The sequence below is a fragment of the Geotrypetes seraphini genome, chromosome 5 (assembly GCF_902459505.1).
Source record: "Geotrypetes seraphini chromosome 5, aGeoSer1.1, whole genome shotgun sequence".
Lineage (NCBI taxonomy): Eukaryota > Metazoa > Chordata > Amphibia > Gymnophiona > Dermophiidae > Geotrypetes > Geotrypetes seraphini.
The window spans coordinates 75,367,634-75,390,967 of NC_047088.1; the positions used below are offsets into that span (position 1 = coordinate 75,367,634).

At 39.9% G+C, this 23,334-nt stretch overlaps 1 protein-coding gene across 6 annotated transcripts in view; it reads right to left on the bottom strand.

Annotated features, from left to right (window-relative positions):
- DIAPH2 (diaphanous related formin 2) overlaps positions 1 to 23,334 on the bottom strand; it is a 1,499,255-nt gene that overhangs the window by 693,486 nt on the left and 782,435 nt on the right. For all 6 annotated transcript variants that reach the window (XM_033944799.1, XM_033944798.1, XM_033944797.1 and 3 more), the window contains 2 exons: positions 19,704 to 19,805; positions 16,431 to 16,525 (listed from right to left, as the gene is read on the bottom strand). In XM_033944799.1, coding sequence (XP_033800690.1) covers positions 16,431 to 16,525; positions 19,704 to 19,805 — 197 coding nt within the window. The remainder of the gene's footprint in view (positions 1 to 16,430; positions 16,526 to 19,703; positions 19,806 to 23,334) is intronic.

The window sequence follows — 23,334 nt, forward strand, 5'->3', positions numbered from 1 at the left end:
AATTTATATATGCTGTCTATATTTTGCACTATAGCCCCCTTTTACTAAACCGCAATAGCGTTTTTTAACTCAGGGAGCCTATGAGCGTCGAGAGCAGCGTGGGGCATTCAGCACAGCTCCCTGCGCTAAAAACCGCTATCGCGATTTAGTTAAAAGGGAGGGGGAATATTTGTCTATTTTTGTATAGTTGTTACTGAGGTGACATTGCATAAAGTCATCTGCCTTGACCTCTTTGAAAACCCGCAGAATATAAATGATAATTAACATTTTCTCTGCTTACAGCGTGCTTTGTGTTTTTAAAATTTTATTGTTGGTAGATCATTTTGACTTGGCCACAAAGGTAAGGGGAGGGAGGGAAGCTGCTGAAAGAGTCTACCTTGACGTGGTTGCAGGCTTACAAATCTTTTGGTCAAAGAGTGTGGCGACAGAGAAAAGTATGTGTGAATTCGGCCCATGGAAGAAGGGGGGGGGCCGGGGGGAAGGGGTGCGTGGGGGGCCCAATAGGATTGCTCAGTAAGGGGCCCATAAATTTCTAATGGCGGCCCTGCCTACTGTGCCTCAGCTCAACTCCATTAGACCAAGGTCAGTAGTGTATGAAAAATCCTCATCCATTTCTTCCATACTGTGAGCTTCACTCATTTCTATCTCATTTTCATTTATGTATGAGCCATCAACAAAGTCTTCCCAATCATGAGTTCCTACCTGCCCCTCTGGAGTGTAAGGCTCTGGTGCACTTCTATTTCCTGGCAGAGGTCTGGCTCCCTTCAACTAGGAGCCCCACCCTTTTCTCTCCCAGTGGCTAACTGCTTGTGCTGGAGTGCAGGCATGCTCTTAGTTCTAGCAGCTTCTGAGCTCAGGTGCTTGTTAAACTGGCTCAAACCAGCTCTGGGTTTACTAGGTACTGGAGCTGTTCTAGTCCTGGCTTTAGGATTTTCCTGCTCCTGGCCTGATGGGATTTGAAGTCCTGTTACCGTTGCTCTCTGTTGCTGCATAGAAAAAGGTAAACAGGCATGAGGAGTTTTAGCCTTCTTCTGTGCACTGCTATGCAATGGCATTTTCTTTCTTGGCAGGGCCCTAGGAGGAACTTTAGGTTTATCTAATCCTTTCCCCTGTGGCAATTCCCATTAGTCATTAGTTCTTGGGCACTGCAAGGATTCCTTTGCAGTCACAGGGGGTTCCCTGTGACAATATGTTTTGTAATCTTTTATAACTCAATAAAACAAATTAAGAACTTTAAAAAAAGAAGAAATATCCAAGTCAAAAACGTCCATTTGGAAATAGGAGGGACCAGTATTGTAATGGATTGGCCACATAGACATTCCAACAGAGAATTGGGGCAGGTTAGAGGGCACTGTTATGAACTTCACATAAAGGGTTCCAGATATACAGTACATCTCACCATATACCCCTTATAATTTATGGTGATTCCTCCAAAATTCCCCCATAACTTACTAATCCCACCTGTCTACCACCACAATAGCCCTTCTGGCTGCAGGTAGCTCTTATATGGCAATATACGTAGTAGGGTTTGGTGGGCTCATACTTAACACCTTAGATGTTTATTAAAAGTTTTAACTGCACTTCAATTTGCCAACAGCACGGTGCCAAAATATTAAATAATAGTAATATAGTAAATGACGGCAGATAAAGACCCGAATGGTCCATCCAGTCTGTCCAACTGTACACTGTAATCAGTATAAGTATAATGATTTAATTCAAATTGTCCTTTTTCTTAGATGTTTCTGGGCCAGAAACCCAGAGCTCAGCCCAATACTGTGCTTAGGTTCCATCTACTGGAGACTCCATCAAAGCTCACTCTAGTCCATCTAAACCAGGGTTGTCAAAGTACCTCCTGGAGGGCCGCAATCCAGTCAGGTTTTCAGGATTTCCCCAATGAATATGCATGAGATCTATTTGCATACAATGAAAGCAGTGCATGCAAATAGATCTCATACATATTCATTGGGGAAATCCTGAAAATCCGACTGGATTGCGGCCCTCCAGGAGGGACTTTGATACCCCTGATCTAAACCATCCCAGCCATTGAAGCCCTCCCCAGCCCAACCTCAACTGAACATATATGGGACCTAGACCGTGCAGGTCTACCCAGAACTGGCCATAGTTCTTCAATATATACCATTATTTTCTGATTAGAGATACTCTGTGTTCATCCCATGCTTTTTTGAACTCTGTCATCATTTTCCTCTCCACCACCTCCCTCAGGATCACATTCCAGGCATCATCTACCTTCTCCATAAAGAAGAATTTCCTAACATTAATACTAAGAAATGCAAGGTACATGGTATAAATGCACACGAGAAAATCTCTCATTTGAAAGGAAGCTCTGGAATGAGAGGTCATAGGATGAAGTTAAACGGTGATAGGCGCAGGAGTAATCTATGAAAATACATTTATACAGAAAGGGTGGTAGATGCATGGAATAGGCTCCCAGTTGAGGTGGTGGAAACAAAGACTGTGTCTGAATTAAAGAAAGTGTGGGACAGGAACATGGAATCTCTTAGGAAGAAAAGTAAATAATGGATGCTGTGGATGACATTTGGCCTTTATCTACTATCATATTTCTAAATTTCTATTAAATCAGAGAGGACTAGAAGAATGTCCAGGTCTTTGTAGATGTTACTAATCGTGTGAGTTGAAGCCAATGATTACATTGGGAGAATGGTATTGCAAATTGTCATTAGAGATCTCAAAAAAGAAAGAAGGCAATTTTGGGTATATCCGCTAATGTCCAGACACCAGGTTTTGTCCAAATGAGAGTAGTATTCTTAATCTGAAGCAACAGGTTATACCATAAGGGGGGGCCACTGTGAAGTTCCTATTTTCAATTAGAAAGTATTATGTAGAAGTCTCAGAGCCAACACTATGTATCTAATAACAGCATTATTATACAGATAGGAAGGAATTTGCATGTCAAGAAGATGAGTCAATAGCAGGGGGTACGCCACAAAGCATTCTGATAGAGGAGTCAGCCAAGAGAGATCTTATTGTGTAATAAAAGCAGTATTTTATATAAAAGCAAAGAAAATTGACACCCACATTCTCTTTAAAACCTTGCAAAATATGAAGAACAATCTTTGGGCATTTGCTTTTCCAAAGGAATGTTGTGAGTAGTCTATCCACCTCCTTAAAAACAACTGGAAGAAAAATATCAGAATAATAATGTTCATGCCTTACATAATTATAAGAGCTACTGACATCTTAATTGGCTCCATACGATACCACCAGGAAATATAAAGTAATGCCCGGTGTTGACATGGATCCCTAATTTTCTGCAACAGAAGTTGTTTATTGTATACAATCATATCAAGAAAATTATGCAGCAGAAATATTTCCAAATATTATTATTATTATTATTTTATTTCTTATATACTATCAAAGCCGTAGTAGTTTGAGGCGGTTTACAATAAAGAAGGGCTGGACAACCAGCAAATAGTTACAATCAGTGAATACAGATACAGATACGCAAATAGTTACTATCAGTGAATACAGAAAAGGAAAATCTGTCATAGATGCATTATTGCAATACTTGTTCAAAACTAACCCCCTCCTTTATTAATGCGTAGAGCAGGTTTTAGCATCAAAAGCGGCAGTAACTGCTTCAATGTTCATAGGAATTTTATGAGCGTCGGAGCAGTTACCGCCACTGTCAGCACTAAAACCCACGCTATACGTTAGTAAAGGAGGGGGTAAGAGCTTTAATGTTGACCAATTGATTTTATACACTGATCAAGTGCCAAATGAGTTGAAGCAACGCAATGATAATAATCTCAGGTCTAGTAATGTACTGGAGAACATCACCATGTGTATGCATACAGCTTGCATTCTAAATGATCCTCCAAGACACCCTTTATATCAGGGATCTCAAAGTCCCTCCTTGAGGGCCGCAATCCAGTTGGGTTTTCAGGATTTCCCCAATGAATATGCATTGAAAGCAGTGCATGCACAAACATCTCATGCATATTCAATGGGGAAATCCTGAAACCCTGACTGGATTGCGGCCCTCAAGGAGGGACTTTGAGACCCCTGCTTTATATCATTCCACAGGGGAGTGAGACAGCGCCACAGGTAGCGCTGGGAGTGGAAGAAGAGATGCTGGACCATGTGAGGGTCAGGAGGGAGGGTGTAGCCACAGTGGGGCCTTGGGTCCTATGCCCCCTCATTTGGGCTCTGACATTTAAAGTATAATACAGCTATGAAGACAGAAAGAGAGAAAAAAATATGCTGGATGGGGTCCTTCATAAAATAGTATACAGTAGGATGCACAAACAAAATCAAATTATTGCAAATATAACCCCAATAATTTATTGTTACTACCTAGTTATTGGCACTAATTGGCTCATTAGTCAATTTAATTGTTCATGCATCTCAGGATACCACACAATTTTGATGTGTAAATTTATGTACCATTTCTAGAAACCAGCTCTAAGTGTAAAACTGTTCACGTAACATTACAGAATGAGGGGGAAATGTATTCTTATTTTCTTAAAAAAAAAAACAAACAACAACACAAACCTGTAAAATGCACAAATAAAATAAATTAATAAAAGATAAGTAAAATCATACCAATAGTACATACAGTACTGTAGAAAGAGGCACAGTTAGCTGTTTTTGCAGTCTGTTTGTTTTTTACCTTTGCTGCAAAAAGTGTTATTTCATCCTGGTTGGGCAGGAGAGTTGAAAATTATCAGGAGTCAAATTAATGCAGCACCTTTTATTTAATTATGATGCTCTGATTAACTTGCCTCATAACACTACTCAATTTTCCTTTCACATGCATTTTATAAGCACCTTTTTTTTTTTTTTTTTACATTAAAACTCAACACCTGTGGAAAATTAGCAACCATATTGAAATCACTCATTTTCACTCTATTTGAATGTGCAAGAAATGGAATACTCATTTTAGTTCTATCAGAAAATTGTCCTCAGATGACCATTGATTTATGTATATATATTATCTTCCTTCTGGACACACATGAATTAAAAAAAAATAATAATAATAATAAAAAATCAGCTGGCAAAAGTAAATAGAGCACACACCACACTCCACAGTATTAACACCTGACATTGTTCTACTTACATAAGTTAAACACGGTTTACAGTATTGTGAAATTGCATACGTAAGTGCAACTTACATTATAATGCAATTGCCACTGCAATTGTCAATATTCTATCTAGGTGATTTCAGGGCAGGTGTCTAGCCTTTCAAGTTACACAGCTCCCGCTATTTCCACCTTACCAGCGGAAATATAATTTCTACCCTCTCTGGGCATAGACTGTAGAAATGCCAATGCACTACCATCACTTCTCTCAGCAAGTATTGCCATAAAAGCTCATTATGCTCATTAAGTATTGATTCCTTTCTTTGATCCCGTCAGCCACTCTCCCCCCACATTCCATCAAAATCTGGGGTAGTCACAACTGTCTATCTGTATTTCAGGCCTCCCTCTGAACAAGAGGGGAATTGCCCTGTATCTCTCACATAATCCATGCCACCACCAGTATCTGACAAAGCAACTTCATATTCGACCATTATTAAGCTTGAATTGGTCTAAACATATAGCTTTGTGTTCTATCAGGCTAGAACCCATTGACACAGACCAAGACAGTGACACCGGGCCTGCCACAATCTCCCCACCTTTCCTACTCATACCAGCAACTATTCCTTAATTTGGGGGTTCATAAAGCCTAGAGATAGACAGCTGTAACCCACATAGGTCAGCATACAAATACTATTTGTTTTGAAGGTAATACAATTTGACTCCCTAATGCAGCAACCAGAAGCCAACCTTAGAAATGATTTGAACACTCAGGGAGGATAAGGCCATGGCAGACAGACTGAATAAATCCTGTGCTTTGGTTTTTATGGAAGATGTAAGAGATCTACCTGAACCAGAAATGGTTCTCAAAGTGTGACAATGTAGAAGGACTGAAAGAAATCTCGGTGAACCTGGAAAACATACTGAGCCAAATTGGCAGGTTAAAGAGTGATAAATTACCAGAACCTGGTATACATCCCAGGGTACTGCAACAACTCAAACATGAAATTGTTGATCTGCTTTTAGTGATCTGTAACCTGATGCTAAAATTATCCATAGTATCTGATTTTTAAATAGGGCTCCAGAGGTGAACAGGGGAATTACAGACAACACCTCAAATACTGTATGAAATTCTGGTCGCTGTATCTCAAAAAAGATATAACAGAATTAGAAAAGATACAGAGAAGGGCAATGAAAATGATAAAAGAGATGGGTCAAATTCCCTATGAGGAAAGACTAAAGTGGCTAAAGCTCTTTAGCCTGGAAAAGAGATGACTCAGAGGAGATATGATGTCTATAAAATACTGAGTGGAGTGGAACGGGTAGATGTGAATCACTTGTTTACTCTTTCCAAAAATACTAGGACTAAAGGGCATTTGATGAATCTACTAAGCAATAGATTGAAAACAAACCAGAGACAATATTTCTTCACTCAACATGTAACTAAACTCTGGAATTAATTACCGTACTAGAGAATACGGTGAATATAATTAACTTAGAAGGGTTTAAAAAAGGTTTGGAAAAGTTCCTAAAAGAGAAGTCCATAAGCCATTATTAAGATGGATTGAGGAAATCCACTGCTTATTCACTGTTGGAAACAGGATACTGGGCTTGATGGACTTTTGTTCTGTCCCAGTATGGCAATTCTTATGTTCTTAATAAGAAAAAGTGCAAAGAAGTGCAACAAAGATGACGCTCATAGGAACTCTATGAGCGTCAGGAGCAGCGCAGGCCATTCAACACAGCTCACCGCGCTACAAATTGTTAGTGCAGTTTGATAGAAGAGGCTGTCAGTTTCTTAAATAAGAACAAATTTAAGTGTTTATGTTAAGATGTATAGGTAAGATGTACTCTGTGGACTTAAATCCCTAGAGGGCTAGACTGCAACCACAGAGCTTAAGCTCGCCCCCTTCCTTTTTCAGTCTGAGAGAGAACAGTTGCCATATTTTGTCAGACCACATGGCTGTCAGAACTTTAGTCTACCATTGTTCTCCCACCATATTTTATTTCTAACAATCTAGCACAGCTTGGATTCTCTAAGTCTGGAGAACTGTTATTTCCACAAGGTGTGGTTACACTCCCAGCTTGAATAGGATGGGCTGGTAGAGTGAGAAGATTCTGTGAAAGTTGAACTGCCTTGAAGTAATCAATTCTGAGTGCTTATTCTTTATTTCATGTTATTAAAGAAAGTTGTTCAACAAATACAGAGTATGGCTGGTAACACTAAGATTACAGAAGTAAGGGTTAACTGAATAGGAGCTATAGGAGCCTCTTACAATTGCCAAAAACTCAGAGTGAGTTCAATAGTGCTTGGCCATTCAGAGCAGTCCTAGTTTTTCAGTACAAAAATGAGGGAACCCATGGTGAACTGTTCTATACAAGTTGTAAGTAGCACAGGGGGGAACTTTCTTGAAGAAGCCGCAGGACAAAACTTGTTGGAGTGCTATGTCCCCAACCAATGCTGAGCACAAGAGCAACACAAGTTACAAAATTAAATTAAATTAAAATATATATATATATCCTATATAATAAAACCCTTAGAGCGCATGCTTACTTGAAACTCCATGCCTCCGCATGCGCTGTAAAGTATAACTCTGCCTGTGGCGGTTTCACCATCACTCTCCCTCGGTGAGGCTGCGAAGCCGGAGCCAGTGATGACCAGGCCTACCAAGGGGGGGAGGGCAGACCGCCCCAGGTGGAAGAAAGAGGGTTCCCGGCCTTGGGGGTCACGGTCTGAGAACTTCCAGGTGGGGGAGAACAGCAGGTAGGGTCGTGGCTCTACTGCAATCCCAGGGCAGGCAGGAGGTTTAATTGTGGCTCTGCAGTGGTCCCTCAGGGACTCCTGGCAGTGCTGAAGATGAAGCAGCAGTCCAGGAAGACCAGAAGTTGCTGGGAAGAGCAGAAGAGGGTCCAGGGAACGAGTTAGAAGACAACGGGAATGTGAGTGGACCCCAGCTAGGTAGGCAGGCAGGAGAGAGTACATAGATGGGGTGGGCCACCACCACCTCGGCAAGCGAGGGCTAAAGGAACCCTCCCCCCTCGCCCTGGAGAAAGTAAAAGCACAGAGGTGTGCAAAAGTGCACGCTGGGGTTCGGTTTGGCTCGCCATGGACCAGCAGTTTGCGAGCTTCCTGTAGAGCAGCATCAGGCAGTGGTCCAGCACCAAGGGTGAGCGAATGGGGTCCGGAGGAGAGATGGGACGTGTTTGCCTGTTGTGTAGCTGGGCAGGTGTATGCGGGCAGCAGGCCACAGCTGGATTGAGGAAAGGGCAAGGAATCCTTTAACTTGCCCAGCTGGAAGGTGGCTTCAGTGAGAGTCTGGGTAGGGAGAGAGACAGAAAGAAAGATAGAAAGATAGAAAGAAAGATAGACATTGGAAGGGAGAGAGAGAGAAAGAAACAAAGATATAAAGAAAGATAGACATTGGGAGGGAGAGAGACAGAAAGAAAGATAGACAGTAGGAGGGAGAGAGAGAGAGACAGAAAGAAAGGAAGAAAGAGACGGGGCAGGGAGAGAGAAAAAAAAGAATGAAAGAAAAAAAGATAGATGGGGCAGGGAGACAGAAAGATAGGCAGCGTGAGGGAGAGATACAGAAAGAAAGAAAGACAGACATCTATTCTAGCACCCCATAATGTAACGGGCTTAAAAACTAGTGTGTGTGTATATATATATATGTATATATATATATATATATATATATATATATATATATATATATATATATATACACATACATACATACACATACACACAAGTCTTAATATAAGTCCTGCCCCCAAAATAAGCCCTAGTCCCAGGATTCGACGGCAACTCTTCAACCCGCCCCTCCCCCCACCACTGTGCAGCTAAACCATTGCTGATCCTCCATCTTTCCCTCCCTGCCGACTGCGAGCGAGCCCTATCTTCAACTGAAGCAGCGTCAGGCCGGCAGCACTCTAAACAGGCTACTTGGCCTTGTTCGTTGGGGATTTCACTCTGCCGTGTTACTGCCGTGTTGCAAAAATTTAAAATTTAGGTTTGATAAGTAATTTGTGGGTACTAAGGTCTTTGTACATTCTCACTTTTTTAATGACATATTTAAGCTGGTAACCCTATTGCAATGAAAGCTACAGATCATTACATTTTAGCAGCACTCCAGCCCTACCATCTGCTTTGTCCCAAGTAAATTAAACCACAATTTTGGCTTCTGTGCTTTCATTCATATTGTTTAACATTAAATAGCATGTTGATGATCATTTAAATAGCACAGTATCACAACATTAATTCATAAACCAGTCATTATTCTTGAGTAAAATGCACAAATTTGCTGACAAATTTTCAAGTTACAATGAATACCAGACGTTTTATTAAAATGTTAAAGTTCATTTTTCAGAAAAGTCCACATGTACCTTCACTTTAAAAATCACCATAGTCAATTGCATCTCCCTTTTCTATCAAATATAATATGTATAATTTTATTTATTATCTTTATTTATTTATTGGGCTATATTAACCATCTTATGAAAATATTCACCCAATGTAGTGATATTTGTGCTGACACCATGGCACTCTCAAGTTTGCTGGAGAGTTCTAGAGGAAGAGATGGGTTAGACCTGTAATTTATTCAGGCATTTGCCTATATGCCAGTGCCTGAATAACTAAACAATCAAGTAGCAGCATAAAGCATGGAGGGGCCTTAGGTGCCTGGGTCAATCAGGCCCTAGGATCCTGTGGGTTGGGCAGGGGCATGGCAGGCCCGCCTCATTTGGATAGAGGCGGGCCTGCTGGCCGGAAGGTGCGAGGACCCGTCCAGCCAACTTGCGGGTAAGCCTGAGAGGGGGGGGTTCCAGTAAGAGGGGTTGGGTACTTTCCTGCTGGCAATCTTTGGGGGGGAGGGGCCTACCAGCAGGAAGGGTTAAGCACCTTCCTGCTGGCAATCGTGGGTTCTGTGGGCAGGAGGGGTTGGGCACCCTCCTGCCGCAAATGTCAGGGGTGAGATGGGTGGTCTACTGGCAGGAAGGGTTGAGCACCTTCCTGCCGGCGATCGTGGGTTCTGTGGGCAGGTGGAGTTGGGCACCCTCCTGCCGCAATCATTGGGGGGGGGAAGAGGGGAGATTGACGACCACTATACTAATTACGGCAGGGAGATCCCTTGCCGCAATTAAGTATAGCGTCCGTGTCTAAACAAACCCGATTCTGTAACTGGCATGCTGCAACATGGACATCGGTTACAGAATTGGGTTTAGTTTGGGTGGGTGTAGGCCCGATTCTATATAGAACGCCCGGGACGGGCATCCTATACAGAATCCAAGCCTGAGTGCGTATATGGCACATATAGAATTCCCTTTATAGTATAATGTTAGAAGGTAGTATGTCAGACATTTCTATTAATGTATTGCAAATTATCTATGCTTGATTGTATTTAAAAGTAATACAGCATAAAGAAATTTCCAAAGCAGTTAATGAGAATTTCAAATACTATTTCCATGTGGTAATAAGAGCAGGCATTAATAGGACGTTTATTTATGCTGTGCCAAATAAAGAGCTGTCTAACCAAAGGACAGCGAAAAAAAAGCAAATGCAGTAGAAAATGTCAGTGTTCTCTTTTAAGATGAAATATGTTCACAGTAAAGTATGGCCCACTGTTGCCAGTCTGGCAACTTAATTACCCTCATCTATCTTTTTTTTTTCTTTTGCAATGAACCAGAGAAAATAAAAGCAAGACAACAAAATATAAAATAGTTCAAATAGAAGGAATACAAAGAGTAAATTAAAAATGATGAAATCAGCCATATTTTCAAAATACAAATACATGAATTGGATATCATATAGTGCAGAGGAAGACACATAAGTGTTCCCACCTTAGTATGGATAATCTGGGGCCAGAGGCTATGTTCTTTTTGGTGTCACCCCAATGAAACATTTTAATCCTGTCCTTTAATACTTGCATATGGCAATTGAGTTCAGGATCAAAATATTTACATCAAGGTCAGGAAAGAGTTCATGGATGATGGCAGTTACTTTGGTTCTGACCTGTTGGGTATTTATTCTAAACACAGAATAGTACTACTGGAGAAAAAAAAAATAATGTTAAATTTGATTAAATAATTGAAAAAAAATCAATAATCCCTGTAAAAAAAACAAAACACAAACCAGACGAAGCACCACAAAGTGATAAAAGTTGCAAAGAGGACCCTTTATCACCAACAATAATGGCTGCTGGCAAGGAAACTAACATGAAACCTCCTCTACAATGATCACAAGGGGCCTGCACTATTGAAGATAGAGAATCAAGAGGCAAATAAATAAATTAAGAAAGGGCGACTTCCCTTATAACACAAGTTTCTTCAGATCAAAAATAATCTTCCTGTTGGAGACCATTGTAACTGCTGCAAGCCAAACAAATCATTGCTAAACAGAAAAAGCAAATGATACGAGATAGAGCAACAAACAGAATTTTGTGAATTTCAGGAAGAATTTGTGACATAGATAGTTTGAAATTTTTTTTTCTAAGTCACTTCCCATAGTTCTAGTTCCAATTCTACTAAACATTTTAGTGGATTCCTTACGATTGTACAAAAATGATTAAGCTGTATATCTACTAGTGCCTGCAGTAATGCCTTTGGGATTCCTTTTTGTGCATTGATTGGAGTATCTGCTGCCCCACTGGAAATTCTAAAAACTTCAAGATGTGGGTACCTATATTAAGGGCATAAAGAAAATTATAACTCACACAAATTAACTGTAAATCAATTCACACAAATATAACTCTCCAAAAACATAATGAAGGCATAATGGAGAGTTATAGTTGTTTTGATTTTCCATTTCTCTCCATTTTTATGGTTGTTGTGAGTAAATCAATTCACAGCATAAAAAAGGAGGTTGCTTCTAACAATGCACTGACAACTATGAAAGCAAGGTTTAACTTGTTTTTATTCAGCAAGAATGAAAGTTATTGTGAGCAGTATGACCTGTATACAGTATACTAGAGGACCCTGAAGAACTACAACGTCACATCCTATTATAAGCAACTTCACTGGCTTCCCATCGAGGCATGTTCTCTGTTCAAATTTGGCTGCTTCATGTACAAGGCCCTCCATGGCTTTCTACCGGGCTATATGCACAATGACTCCATCTTTTCCTTTCTCTCCTTGCAAGGGAAATCGTGAAAAAAATGTGTCAATACTGGTATTTGATTGTACACAGTTAAGAGTTAGTAGATATCTCTTGATGCTTCCATCTATTGTTTCTATCACATAACCACTCACTTTTCTCCCAGTCTAACTTGTCTTCCCTGAGCAGGTTCTAAAGTGGTAGGGGTAGCGGTTTCGTTGGATGTTAAATAAGTCAAATAACTCTGTCCTTGCCAGGAACTGGTTACTTTGTTCGTCGATGATCACATAAATATTCACTGCTTTTTCTGGTTGTTCTTTAGGATACACCTTTGTCACACAAATTTTGGTGCATGACCTTTTACTGAGGCTGCCTCCACACATCTCTGTACAATCTGTAGTGACATTCAGTAGTGACACTTGCTCCATCTCCTTCTCCCCAATGTGGCTTAACTCTGAGGAGGGGTTCTCGGAGATGTTGGCCTGCTTCTGTTAGACTGTAAGGCACTTATGTGTTTGTTACTGTCACATACTAAGCATTTAATGACTGCTTTAAAGTCCTTGGCCATGTTCTTGGATGATGAGCAACATTTGTAGCAAGTCCTGTATTTCCTTAACACTTTTTTTCGCTCTCTTAAGGGTTTCTCCCTGAACCCTTGACATTTCTGGAGAGCATGTAATTTTTTTATGTATTGGACATTGTCACTCTGGATCCTCTACTTTTTCTGTAGTAGGAGGATGGTCAGTTGATTGAGCTGCTTTAGGTCTGTCTTGTGCACAGCTACAGACCTCCTGGTAGGGTTGCCATATTTTTTAACTGACTTCTCATCCCTCTTCCCTACATTGGGTACATCATCCCAGAAACCAGTTTTCTGATGAAATCCATGAAAATAGTAAATGGAGGGAACTTCCCTTGATTGTCCCTTTTATACTGCATGCCTATAGATGATCATTTTTCTTTGATGTCATACTGCAGCTTCAATGTATGTTTTTTTATGTCCCAGGATGTATCTATGTAGCTTAGGCCTAGAAGACTTGGATCAGCTTTGAGTGCTTCCAGTTCTTGGAGATTTCCTTAATCCAGCAGTTTATCAATATCTTTGCTTGTGATTTTTGGAAAATTATCTATTCTCCTTATCAATATCTGCTAGATGGCTTCTGTGTTGCCAAATTTCTGCTTGAGCCTCTCCCACATTTCTTGCAGGCCTCGGGCATCATCTTGCAATGTCTTCACCAATTTAGGTCCCAACCATTTTATCACCAGGCCCAACTCTTGTCTTGGTGAGGGCTTCATAACAGTTATGGTGTCTTTAAAATTGGATTTCCACCCTCGGTACTTTTCCAGGCAGTCATTAAACTGGGTGAGTTCCATGTTCACCAACTATTTACATGTCATTTACATAGCTAGATCTTCTCACTCTAAGGTCTCTAGAATGTTGAATATGTGTTGTTGTCTGTCTGTCAGATGCTGCTTGCTTAATTACAGCATGGTTAATTGGGCATTACTAGTGCCAAGTTCTTGTATGGTGTCAGAGTCTGTGCTTAAAATGAAGTATTCCTCTTGGTGTGCTTTCCTGGAGTAAGAGCCAGTGGCAGTACATCCTGTGTGTGTGCTTGCATTTTGTCTCAGTGGCATGTTTCACCTTAGACTTGCTTCTCTCAGATGAGCTGGACTCTGTTGCAGAGGAAGGTGTTTTCCCTGAATTCAGTGGCTCTTTTGAGTCCAAATGATTGTTTACTCTCTTGTGCTGAGGCATGGGTTTTTACATAGGTTGCTGTCTGCTGGGCAGGATCTTCCACTATGATATGGTTAAGTTGGCTCTCCATGGAAGCTGCTTCTAGGAGCACCTTCAAGGCAATATCTAGCTCTGCCTTTCTCAGCTCTTTGACAGCCTCTTCTGTTGCCGCTTCAGCCACTGCTTCCTCTAATTCTGCTTTCCTGTGTGCAGTACCAGCAGCAGCCAGAGTCTCTGCTTTTTTTCTGTCATTCCTTTAGTCTTAATTTTTGTGTCTCTATAGCCACTTCTTGTTGGCTAAAGAGAGCCCCAGATCTTACAACCGCTGCTCTGGCTCTAGCTGTAGCTCGAATGACTGATAAACTGGCTGTTGACTGACCTGATTGGTTGGTTCTTTGCAATATGAAGTTTCTACTAGTTCTAGAACTTCAAACAGAGTATTTAGAACTACCTGAATATTGGTATACAATATATTTTATTGGGGTATCTGTTGGTTGCTCCATCTCTTCAAGGGCCTCTGAAACCATGGCCTGCCTTGTTATATCTGTAGTCCTTTGTTTCTCATGCTGGGCAAGGCTATCCTCTGTACACTTACTATCCAAGTAAGAACAGAACTCTATTTATGATCTTTGATATTTTTCATAAGCAGCATGTAGCCGAATGGCTTGTCTTGTCTTACTTAGACTCATAGTCTCTCTAAGAGCAGAACATATTTTTACACCTCTGCCTCATGGTTCTACTGGGCTTTTCCAGTCAAAGTGTGTTCTCTAGTTACTTGCCAATGTCTCTTCGACTATCAGGATGGGTCTGTGACAAACTGGGTTCAGCCGTATCTGCCATAATGCACTGAATAAAAATAAAACCTTTTTTCCCTTAAGCTATTTACAGGTATTTCTAGCTATGTGATGTGATCAAAATGCAAGAGCCAAGAGATAGAGGCTCACATAATCCTTGCACTAGATGTGCCTTATGAATTATTCATGCTTCTTCCAGTTATGTCTGATTCAAGCATACAGGCAGCCCCACTAGCCTGTGTCTGACAAGTGTTCTATATTCACTTCAAATTTTTACAGATCTTCCAATTCAAAAGTCTAATGTGCTATTCACAGCCAGTCTCTAGCATCAATTAAACATTTTTCACTGAAAGGTAGAAAAGCATCAAAGTGACCATCTCCAAGAGGATCCCATTTAGTATAAACTTACTGAACTTGTAGCCTATGTTATCAAATTGGATTATGTGGTTCCTTGAACAAGTTTCTTTAATATCAAACTTAAAACAAAGAAATAAACTCAAATTTCAGTTATTCTCTTACAAAATTCACACTCAATTGGCAATTCCTATGAAAAAGGGCAAGCCGGGAATGCATTTTTACACATCTTGTGAAGTGGTAATACTATGCACCAATTTCTCTCACTAAGCTGTATTTCGGCTAGCAAATTCAAAGGTGTAAACTAGGAGGAACAATGATTTTCCTATGTTCTTGTGCTAGCTATGAAGGAGTCTGCTATCTCCTCACACACAAAAGAAAAAAAAAAGTAAGAAGAAAAGGGTGGTAGGAGGGTGTGCTCAGAGGTGCATTTTGGGAGCTTGTATTAAAGCCCTTATTCATACATTCAGTGCACCTTGGTTGTCAGCTAGCACAGTAGATGCCTCAAAGCCTATAGAGATTTAAAGGGCATCAGAGCTTTTGCTGCGTGGCACTCACTAGTGCAGCTTTGTAAAAGGGGACCAAAAAGCCTATAAGCCTACTAATAGCAGTTTGACCTATAAGACTACGAGTACTGCTCTGTAATTGTGTTTTATGATTGTAAGCTTTGTAAACCGTATAGTTAATATACGGTATATACATTTTTAAATAGTTTCATAGTTTGTTTAAAATTTGATTACTCGCCTATCATAAATTCTAGGTGACAATACAATGATAAAAAGAATAATACAAATATTTAGGACAGAGACATATACAAACTGAAAACAAAGACAAAAAACAAACAAGCCAGATTAACAGATTACTTAAAAATATATATATGGAATATAATTTAAAGTTTAATCCTTGAAGCAGAAAGTCAAATAGAAATGATCCCCTGAAATATATATTCTACAGCACAGACATTATCTCATGTTTCAGGCATATATTTAAAGTAGCACAATGTCCTTCTGGAATGAAGTGAATAAGTTTTCTGTAATAGTGTTCTGTTTAATTTTTAACCTTGACCTAGACCAGGGGTATCAAAGTCCCTCCTCGAGGGCCACAATCTAGTCAGTTTTCAGCATTTCCCCAATGAATATGCATGAGATATATTTGCATGCACTGCTTTCATTGCATGCTAATAGATCTCATGCATATTCATTGGGGAAATCCTGAAAACCCGACTGTATTACGGCACTCGAGGAGGGACTTTGCCAACCCTGACCTAGACTGAACAAAGTTTTTTCACTTCTGTGTTTTGTTTTGGGGGGAAACTCTGATGAAATAAGTCATTAACGTAAACATTCTAAAAACTGACAACATATCAATAAAATAAAATAAAATTTTCTGGGCCACAGTACCTGAATTAAGGACTCACTCAGTTTTTCTTCATCCACCTCTAAAATTATACTTTTTATTTCCTCATAGGGCATTCGATTAGATCCTAGGAAAATGGCTGGAATAAAAAGATCTAGATAAGAACTAATATAGGTAAAAAAGTCACCATAAGTAAAAATAAAATTTTAACTGCAGTAGAGGCAGATTTCACCATAAATATATTGTATTGGTTATTATGGTAGTGTAGGAAAAGAAAGCAAGTTTTAAACATTGCACACAATACTTGTACTTGCAAAGGGTTAGGGTAATGTTTGGATCTACATTTTATACAGGAAACTGCTTTGTTGTCTGTTGGAAAGTTCTTCCTTTGTGGCTCAAAATTAGAGGGATTGTTTTTTTGTTTTGTTTTTTTATAAACAAAATGCTAAAAACTTATCACTGCTATATTTATTGGGACCAGTCCACACATTTGACTTCATTCTGTAAGCTTCCATAAAGAATAGATGAGAAGAAAAGCACCAATGATTTTATTGGTAGCATTTTCAAAAAGGTGTTCCAAAATCAGTAAGAAAATCTCTTAGGGCTCCTTTTACTAAGGTGTGCTAAAGAAATTAGCATACACAAAATTACTGCACGCTACACCACACGGTACGCTTCTAGAATAACGCCAGCTCAATGCTGGCATTTGGAGCATTGTGTTCAATTCTGGAGACCACACTACCAGAAAGATGTGCTGCGAATTGAGTCGGTTCAGCGAATGGCCACCAAGATGGTCTTGGGGCTTAGGGATCTCACGTATGAAGAAAGGCTAAATAAATTGAGGAACGAAGAGAGAGGGGAGACATGATTGAGACGTTTAAGTATGTTACGGGCCGTATCGAGGTGGAAGATGATATCTTCTGTCCTATAGGACCCTCGACCACCAGAGGGCATCCGCTGAAAATCAGGGGAGGGAAGTTTCATGGTGATTCCAGGAAGTACTTCTTCACAGAAAGGGTGGTCGATCATTGGAACAGTCTACCTTTGCAGGTGATTGAGGCCAGTAGCGTGTCAGATATTAAGAGAAAATGGGATATTCACGTGGGATCTCTAGGGGAGTAAAGTCAGGGGGGTGGGTCATTGGAGTGGGCAGACTTGATGGGCTATGGCCTTTTTCTGCCATCATATTCTATGTTTCTATTCCGCACGTTAAAGCCCTAACGCACCTTAGTAAAAGGAGCCCTTAGTCTTGTTAGTTGCACATTGGGATAAGCTTGTTCAAAAATACAGAAAAATAACCTCTACACAACACATATGCACAACACACCAGAGAAGTCTGGTTAGTTGAAAGGAAACGAGGACAACCAAATGATCACCAGAGATCTTTATTGTAAAGACTAGTGTTTAAGCCCGTTACATTAACGGGTGCTAGAATAGATTAGTCTTATCCAGTATGGCTATTCTTCTTATGTCTTACCTCCTCTATTCAGGCTCCCATTTCCCCTTTTACCTTCCCTATTTCCACCTTTTTTCACCAGCTTAAAAATCTGTCCCCTTTCTCTGTCCTTCACCTCCATAGAACTTCCTCTTCATTCCCCCTTCACTTATTCTTCCAGCTCCTATCTTCAGCCCCTTTCTCTCATATGCCCCCTTTTGTAGCCCCCTGCTCCCATCTCCTCTTCATCCCCAGCTCCCTTCTCTCACACATTCCTTTTAAGATAGCCCACAAACCCAACCCCCTTCTCATACCTACTCTTCCAGCCCTCGGTTCTAGGCCCAGTCTCAGAGGAGCCTCCGCCGCATCTTTGAACTTGCAATACATTAAGGGAGCAGTGGTGCGCGAGTGTGTTCTTACAGGGAATGATGGCGGCGGCGGCGGCTATTAGAAGAGGAAAAAGTTGCTGAGTAGGTAATATCTGTACCTGTTAACAGCAGCAGGGCTCGCGCTCAGTCTCTCGCCCCAGCAGGATCTGTTTGAGCTTCAGCACGGACCTAACAGGCCAAGCCCCCAGCAGTGTAACTTCCCGGCGGCTCCTCTCACGATCGCCGCCTTCTCCGACGCAGGAGCGGCTCGTGAAAGGAGCCGCTGTAGCGTCCTTGAAGTTAAAAAAAAAAAAACTTTGGCTCGGCTCCATGCTCGGCCACCGTGGCCTGCAGCCACCGCAGCCTACAGCCACCGACAGCCGCCACGGCCAACATCGCCTCTCTCGCCTTAACCGCATCTAGCAATGCTGGTGGGGATGGAGGGTTTTGTAAGGTTCAGTGACAGCGGTGGTGCTGTGGGGGTTTGAAAAGCCGTTGGTTGTTAAGTATGCCGCATGCATACTTCATGGCCGACGGCTTTTCAAGACTTTAAAAACTTAGCTGCTCCTACTGTTTGCCATGGCGGGAGAGAGAGATTGGCGCGCATGTGCACTCCTACCTGAGCTGCCCTACAGCTCACAGAAAACGGACGCACGCGATAGGAGTGCGCATGCGTGGCCTAACATTTTATTATATTAGATGACCTCTCTCAGCTGGGTTTCAGCACAATTTCCTAAATCAGGGATCTTGGTAAGCTTTAGCATGGAGGATGGAGACTAGGGCAGCATCAAAAACAGAGGCATGAAACAGTCTTACTAGATGTCAGAAAGGAAGGCAGAGACAAAGGCAGCCTAACAAATCGAGGTAAGGAATAGACTTTCAATATGGTGTTCTCTTTCCAGTAGTGGTAGACCTCTTTCAGCCACCTTTGCTCCTTTGGTGTTCCAAAAGATAGCCCTCTGTAAATGATTTTAATGACTTCTTAAGAGCCCTCACTCTCCTAAACCCTTAGGCCTAGAGATATTATGTGTATTATAATATCATACCCCTAATATATGCCAAGTTAGGATAAAAATGTGTAATGTAATCGTGTACTGAAATTATCTATGTTTAACTTGTAATCCGTTCTGAACTCTTTGGGGACAACGGTATAGAAAACAAATTTCATTAATTAATTAATTAAATACCAATTGTCAATGTTCACATGGTAATAAATATTTGAACTGTGTATGGGTAGGGCACATACTTACACACATATGTTATATAAAACTACAATCTGCATTTGTTCTTTAACAATCAAGGTGCTATCATTTACACCAGCTCTAGGGATGCCATAAATGTAGAGTAAAATACAGGTGTTTATTTGATCTGTTACACTAGCATTCTATGAACAAAAATAAGTAACTATTTTTCTTTATAGAACAAGTTCCAAATAGGCATATTCATGGTGCTTAAAATTTGATGTCCCTCTGTGATTGAATTTTTAGAGAGAATTGAAATCTAATATTACATACATAGGTTCTGTGCCGATTTACTATCCAAAATTCTCAGTTCTTTTACTTTCTTCTTTTGTAGCACTGGCTTACTTTCTTCAGCTTCTTCAACTTTTTTTTTAGCTGTAAAACAAAACCCAAAATGTGTCAGAATTGTGCATTGCAAATTCAATCCAGTAAACAGATATGGACGCAAAGTCAAATTAGGAAAGCGATACTGTAGATAAAAAAAAAAATCACAATATGCACACATATTTATTTTATCGGTTAAATTAATATGATAATATGATGAGCCCTTTATACAACTTTAATGACAATACATTTCCGGGTGGGGAGGAAAAGAAATTGATGGAGAAAAGCTGGAATATATTCTGGTCTCCCTATAGGCAAGAACTGCCAAGTTTGTTCTAATTCCATGTAATATATGTGCAACTCCTCAGAAAGGACCTAAATCAAATGTTTGCCTATTTTTTTAGACTATTTCAAGGTTCTTTTATTACCAAATACAGCAATCATTCTGTTTGCCTTAATTAAAAGACACTAGCTCTTTGTAACTTTATTTTGTCTCAGGTATGGAATAAAAATCAGTGGTCCTGTATGAAAGCATTCTGCAATGTTAAGTGTTATTTCATACAAACTAAAAATGCTAGTGTCATATCATGAAGTATAAAGGTATCTATCTGACATCACAGATGGGAATATATGGTACCTTCTATTTAAAAGGTTATGTACACAGTGATGCTGATGATAACCAGTTTATTGGCATCTAGTTTTAATCATAGCATTGCAGATACACAACTATGGGGGTAATTTGATAACAGGTTCACTAGGTTGAGAGAGTAAGAAGGCACCCATTTCTAGCATATTTTGTAAAGAAACCTAGAGTGGCATTTTTGAAAGAACATTCAAATCAGAATTGAGACATCTTACTAAAAATGTCCATCTCACAGACATTTTTTATTGTTATGTTAGACTCAATTCCCTCATTAATATATAGCATCCCCTAACATAAGAATTCCCATATTGGGACAAACCAAACCAAGCCCAGTTTCTTGATTACAACAGAAGCCAAACCAGATCTCAAGTAATAAAACAGATGTTATGCTTCTTTTAGGCTTCTGCTAACATTTCAGCATCTGCCCGTTCATTCTGGTCAGGTGGACGATAGTACACTCCTATTGCTTTCCTTTTCCTTTTTGCATATGGAATTTCTACCCATAAGGATTCCAAGGTGTGTTTCTGCTCCTGTAGAATGTTTAGTCCATTCAATTCAAGGACCTCCTTAATATATAACACTATGCCTCCACCAATCCGTCCACCCTATCACTGCAATATAGTTTGAATCTTGGTATGACAGTGTCCCATTGGTTATATAATAATAGACTTATAAAATCACCCCCATAAAATAGGTGCCTTTTGGACTTTCCATATTTTCTGTAATAAAACCAAGCCCTTTATCCCTAATTCCTCCTTTCACATTATGTACATCTTGTTTCTGCCCCAGATATTATATCCAGACAGTAATGTCACTGTCACTGACGAGGTTCTAAAGGGAAATGTTCTCAAATTATTGGCATTTGTGCTGTTATATTGGTTATCTAAGGTCACAAAGTATTCTCAGTTTTCTCCCTTTACTTCCAAAGATCAAGAATGTTGCAGTAAGAAAGACAATTCATAATAATATTGTATGGCATGTTGGTGAACTGAGGAAACCATTTTATTAATGCTTAGCTCATGCTAATGGATATTAGAGGACACAATACATGTGGGTCTGTTAGCCGATGCTTAACATTAGTAAAAGGTCCCCTAGTTCTTTAAGAATATTGTTGTACTTTAAAAATAGCATTGGTTTGGTTTGGTTTATTTATAATCTGCCTTATATAAGGAAGGCAAAGTACATCAACACATTCACTAAAATAGACATAAATAACATTTCAAATACTTTACAAAAATAAAAATGGCAACCCCAAAATTACATAATCAGACTGACATATCAACATTAACATTGTCAAACAACCCTGCCATTCCAAAATGATCAATTCAATGAGCAAACGTGTAGTAGTCATAACAAAGCTGATGAAGTCATACTGTGTATTTCATACAACAGAATAAATGATGTTTTAACAATTTCTTGAAAGCCTGCAAACTTGTTTGCTACTTAGGGCTCCTTTTACTAAGCTGCAATAGCGTTTTTAGCGCACGCATAATTGCCGCGCATGCTAAACCCGCGCTACGTGGCTAGAACGCCAGCTCAACGCTGGCATTAGCGTCTAGCGCGTGCGCTAAAACCGCTATTGCAGCTTAGTAAAAGGAGCCCTTAAACTAAACTAAACTAAACTAAATCTTGGGTTTATATACCGCATCATCTCCACAGGTGGAGCTCGACAGCTTAATGAAAGAAGGAAGCTTATTCCACTCATCTGGACCACTGCATGAATAAAACCTTTTCTCTCTGCAGACTGAACTCTTTTCTAGAAGGTCTAGTCAAGTTCTGCTGTGTTGCCGAATGAAGCTTTTGCATCCCAGCATAAGATAATATGCAATCCATCAAGTATTGTGAAGTGCACCCTTGCATACTTGAGTAAACCAACAGCAATAATTTATACTTAATTCTAAACTCAATTTTTAACCAATACAGCTTACAATGATACATGTTCATTTCTTTATTGCATCGCCTTTATTAATTTATTACAAAACACCAAAACTTTTAGAACCGTAGGTGCGTCATAATTTTCAGTTTAATGGAAAAAAAAAAACACCCCCCCCCAAAAAAAAACAACAAAAAAAAAATCTTCCATGGATAAAGGGCATAAAGAAAGTGGAGAGGGACATATTCTTCAAACTTTCGAAGACTACAAGATGAGAGGACATTTGGATAAATTAAGAGGAGACAAATTCAGAACCAATGCTAGGAAGTTCTTCTTCACCCAGAGGGTGGTGGACACCTGGAATGCGCTTCCAGAGGGTGTGGTAGGACAGAGCACGGTATTGGGTTTCAAGAAAGGATTAGATGTTTTCCTGAAGGAAAAGAGGATTGAAGGGTATAGATAGAGGGTTAATATGCAGGTCCTGGACCTGATGGGCTACAGCGTGAGTGGACTGCTAGGCATGATGGACCTCTGGTCTGACCTAGCAGAGGCACTGCATATGTTCTTATGATAACAAATCCATTTGCCTCATATGACAAAATAATCTAGCTGCTCATCTCCTGTCCCAGAGGACACAGCACACAGGATAAGCAAGGATGGCATGGCAACCTATCCACAAATTTCATTGACTGCAACATAACACCCCCTTGTGCTTTGCAACATGAAGTACAATACTACATATGGCTTGTTTATATTGTTAAATGTCAAAAGAAGTTGATTTTGATATCAGTTGTCTTTATGACTTAATACCAATGAATATTATGAAAAGAAGAAATGTTCCCAATACGTTAACAACTAGAATTATTTTACTATCACTTGCTACCTCTTTAACAAAATGGGATCTAGTAACTACTAATGCATATTAATGACGTTAATGCATTAATACAAGTAATTAAATCTAGCTGTAAATCACCAAATAGATTCTACAATTATTTTAAGTCTTATGTCCCGTAACACGTGTCCAATTTGGCCTTGAATTTACTAACCAGTTAACTTCAAATGCT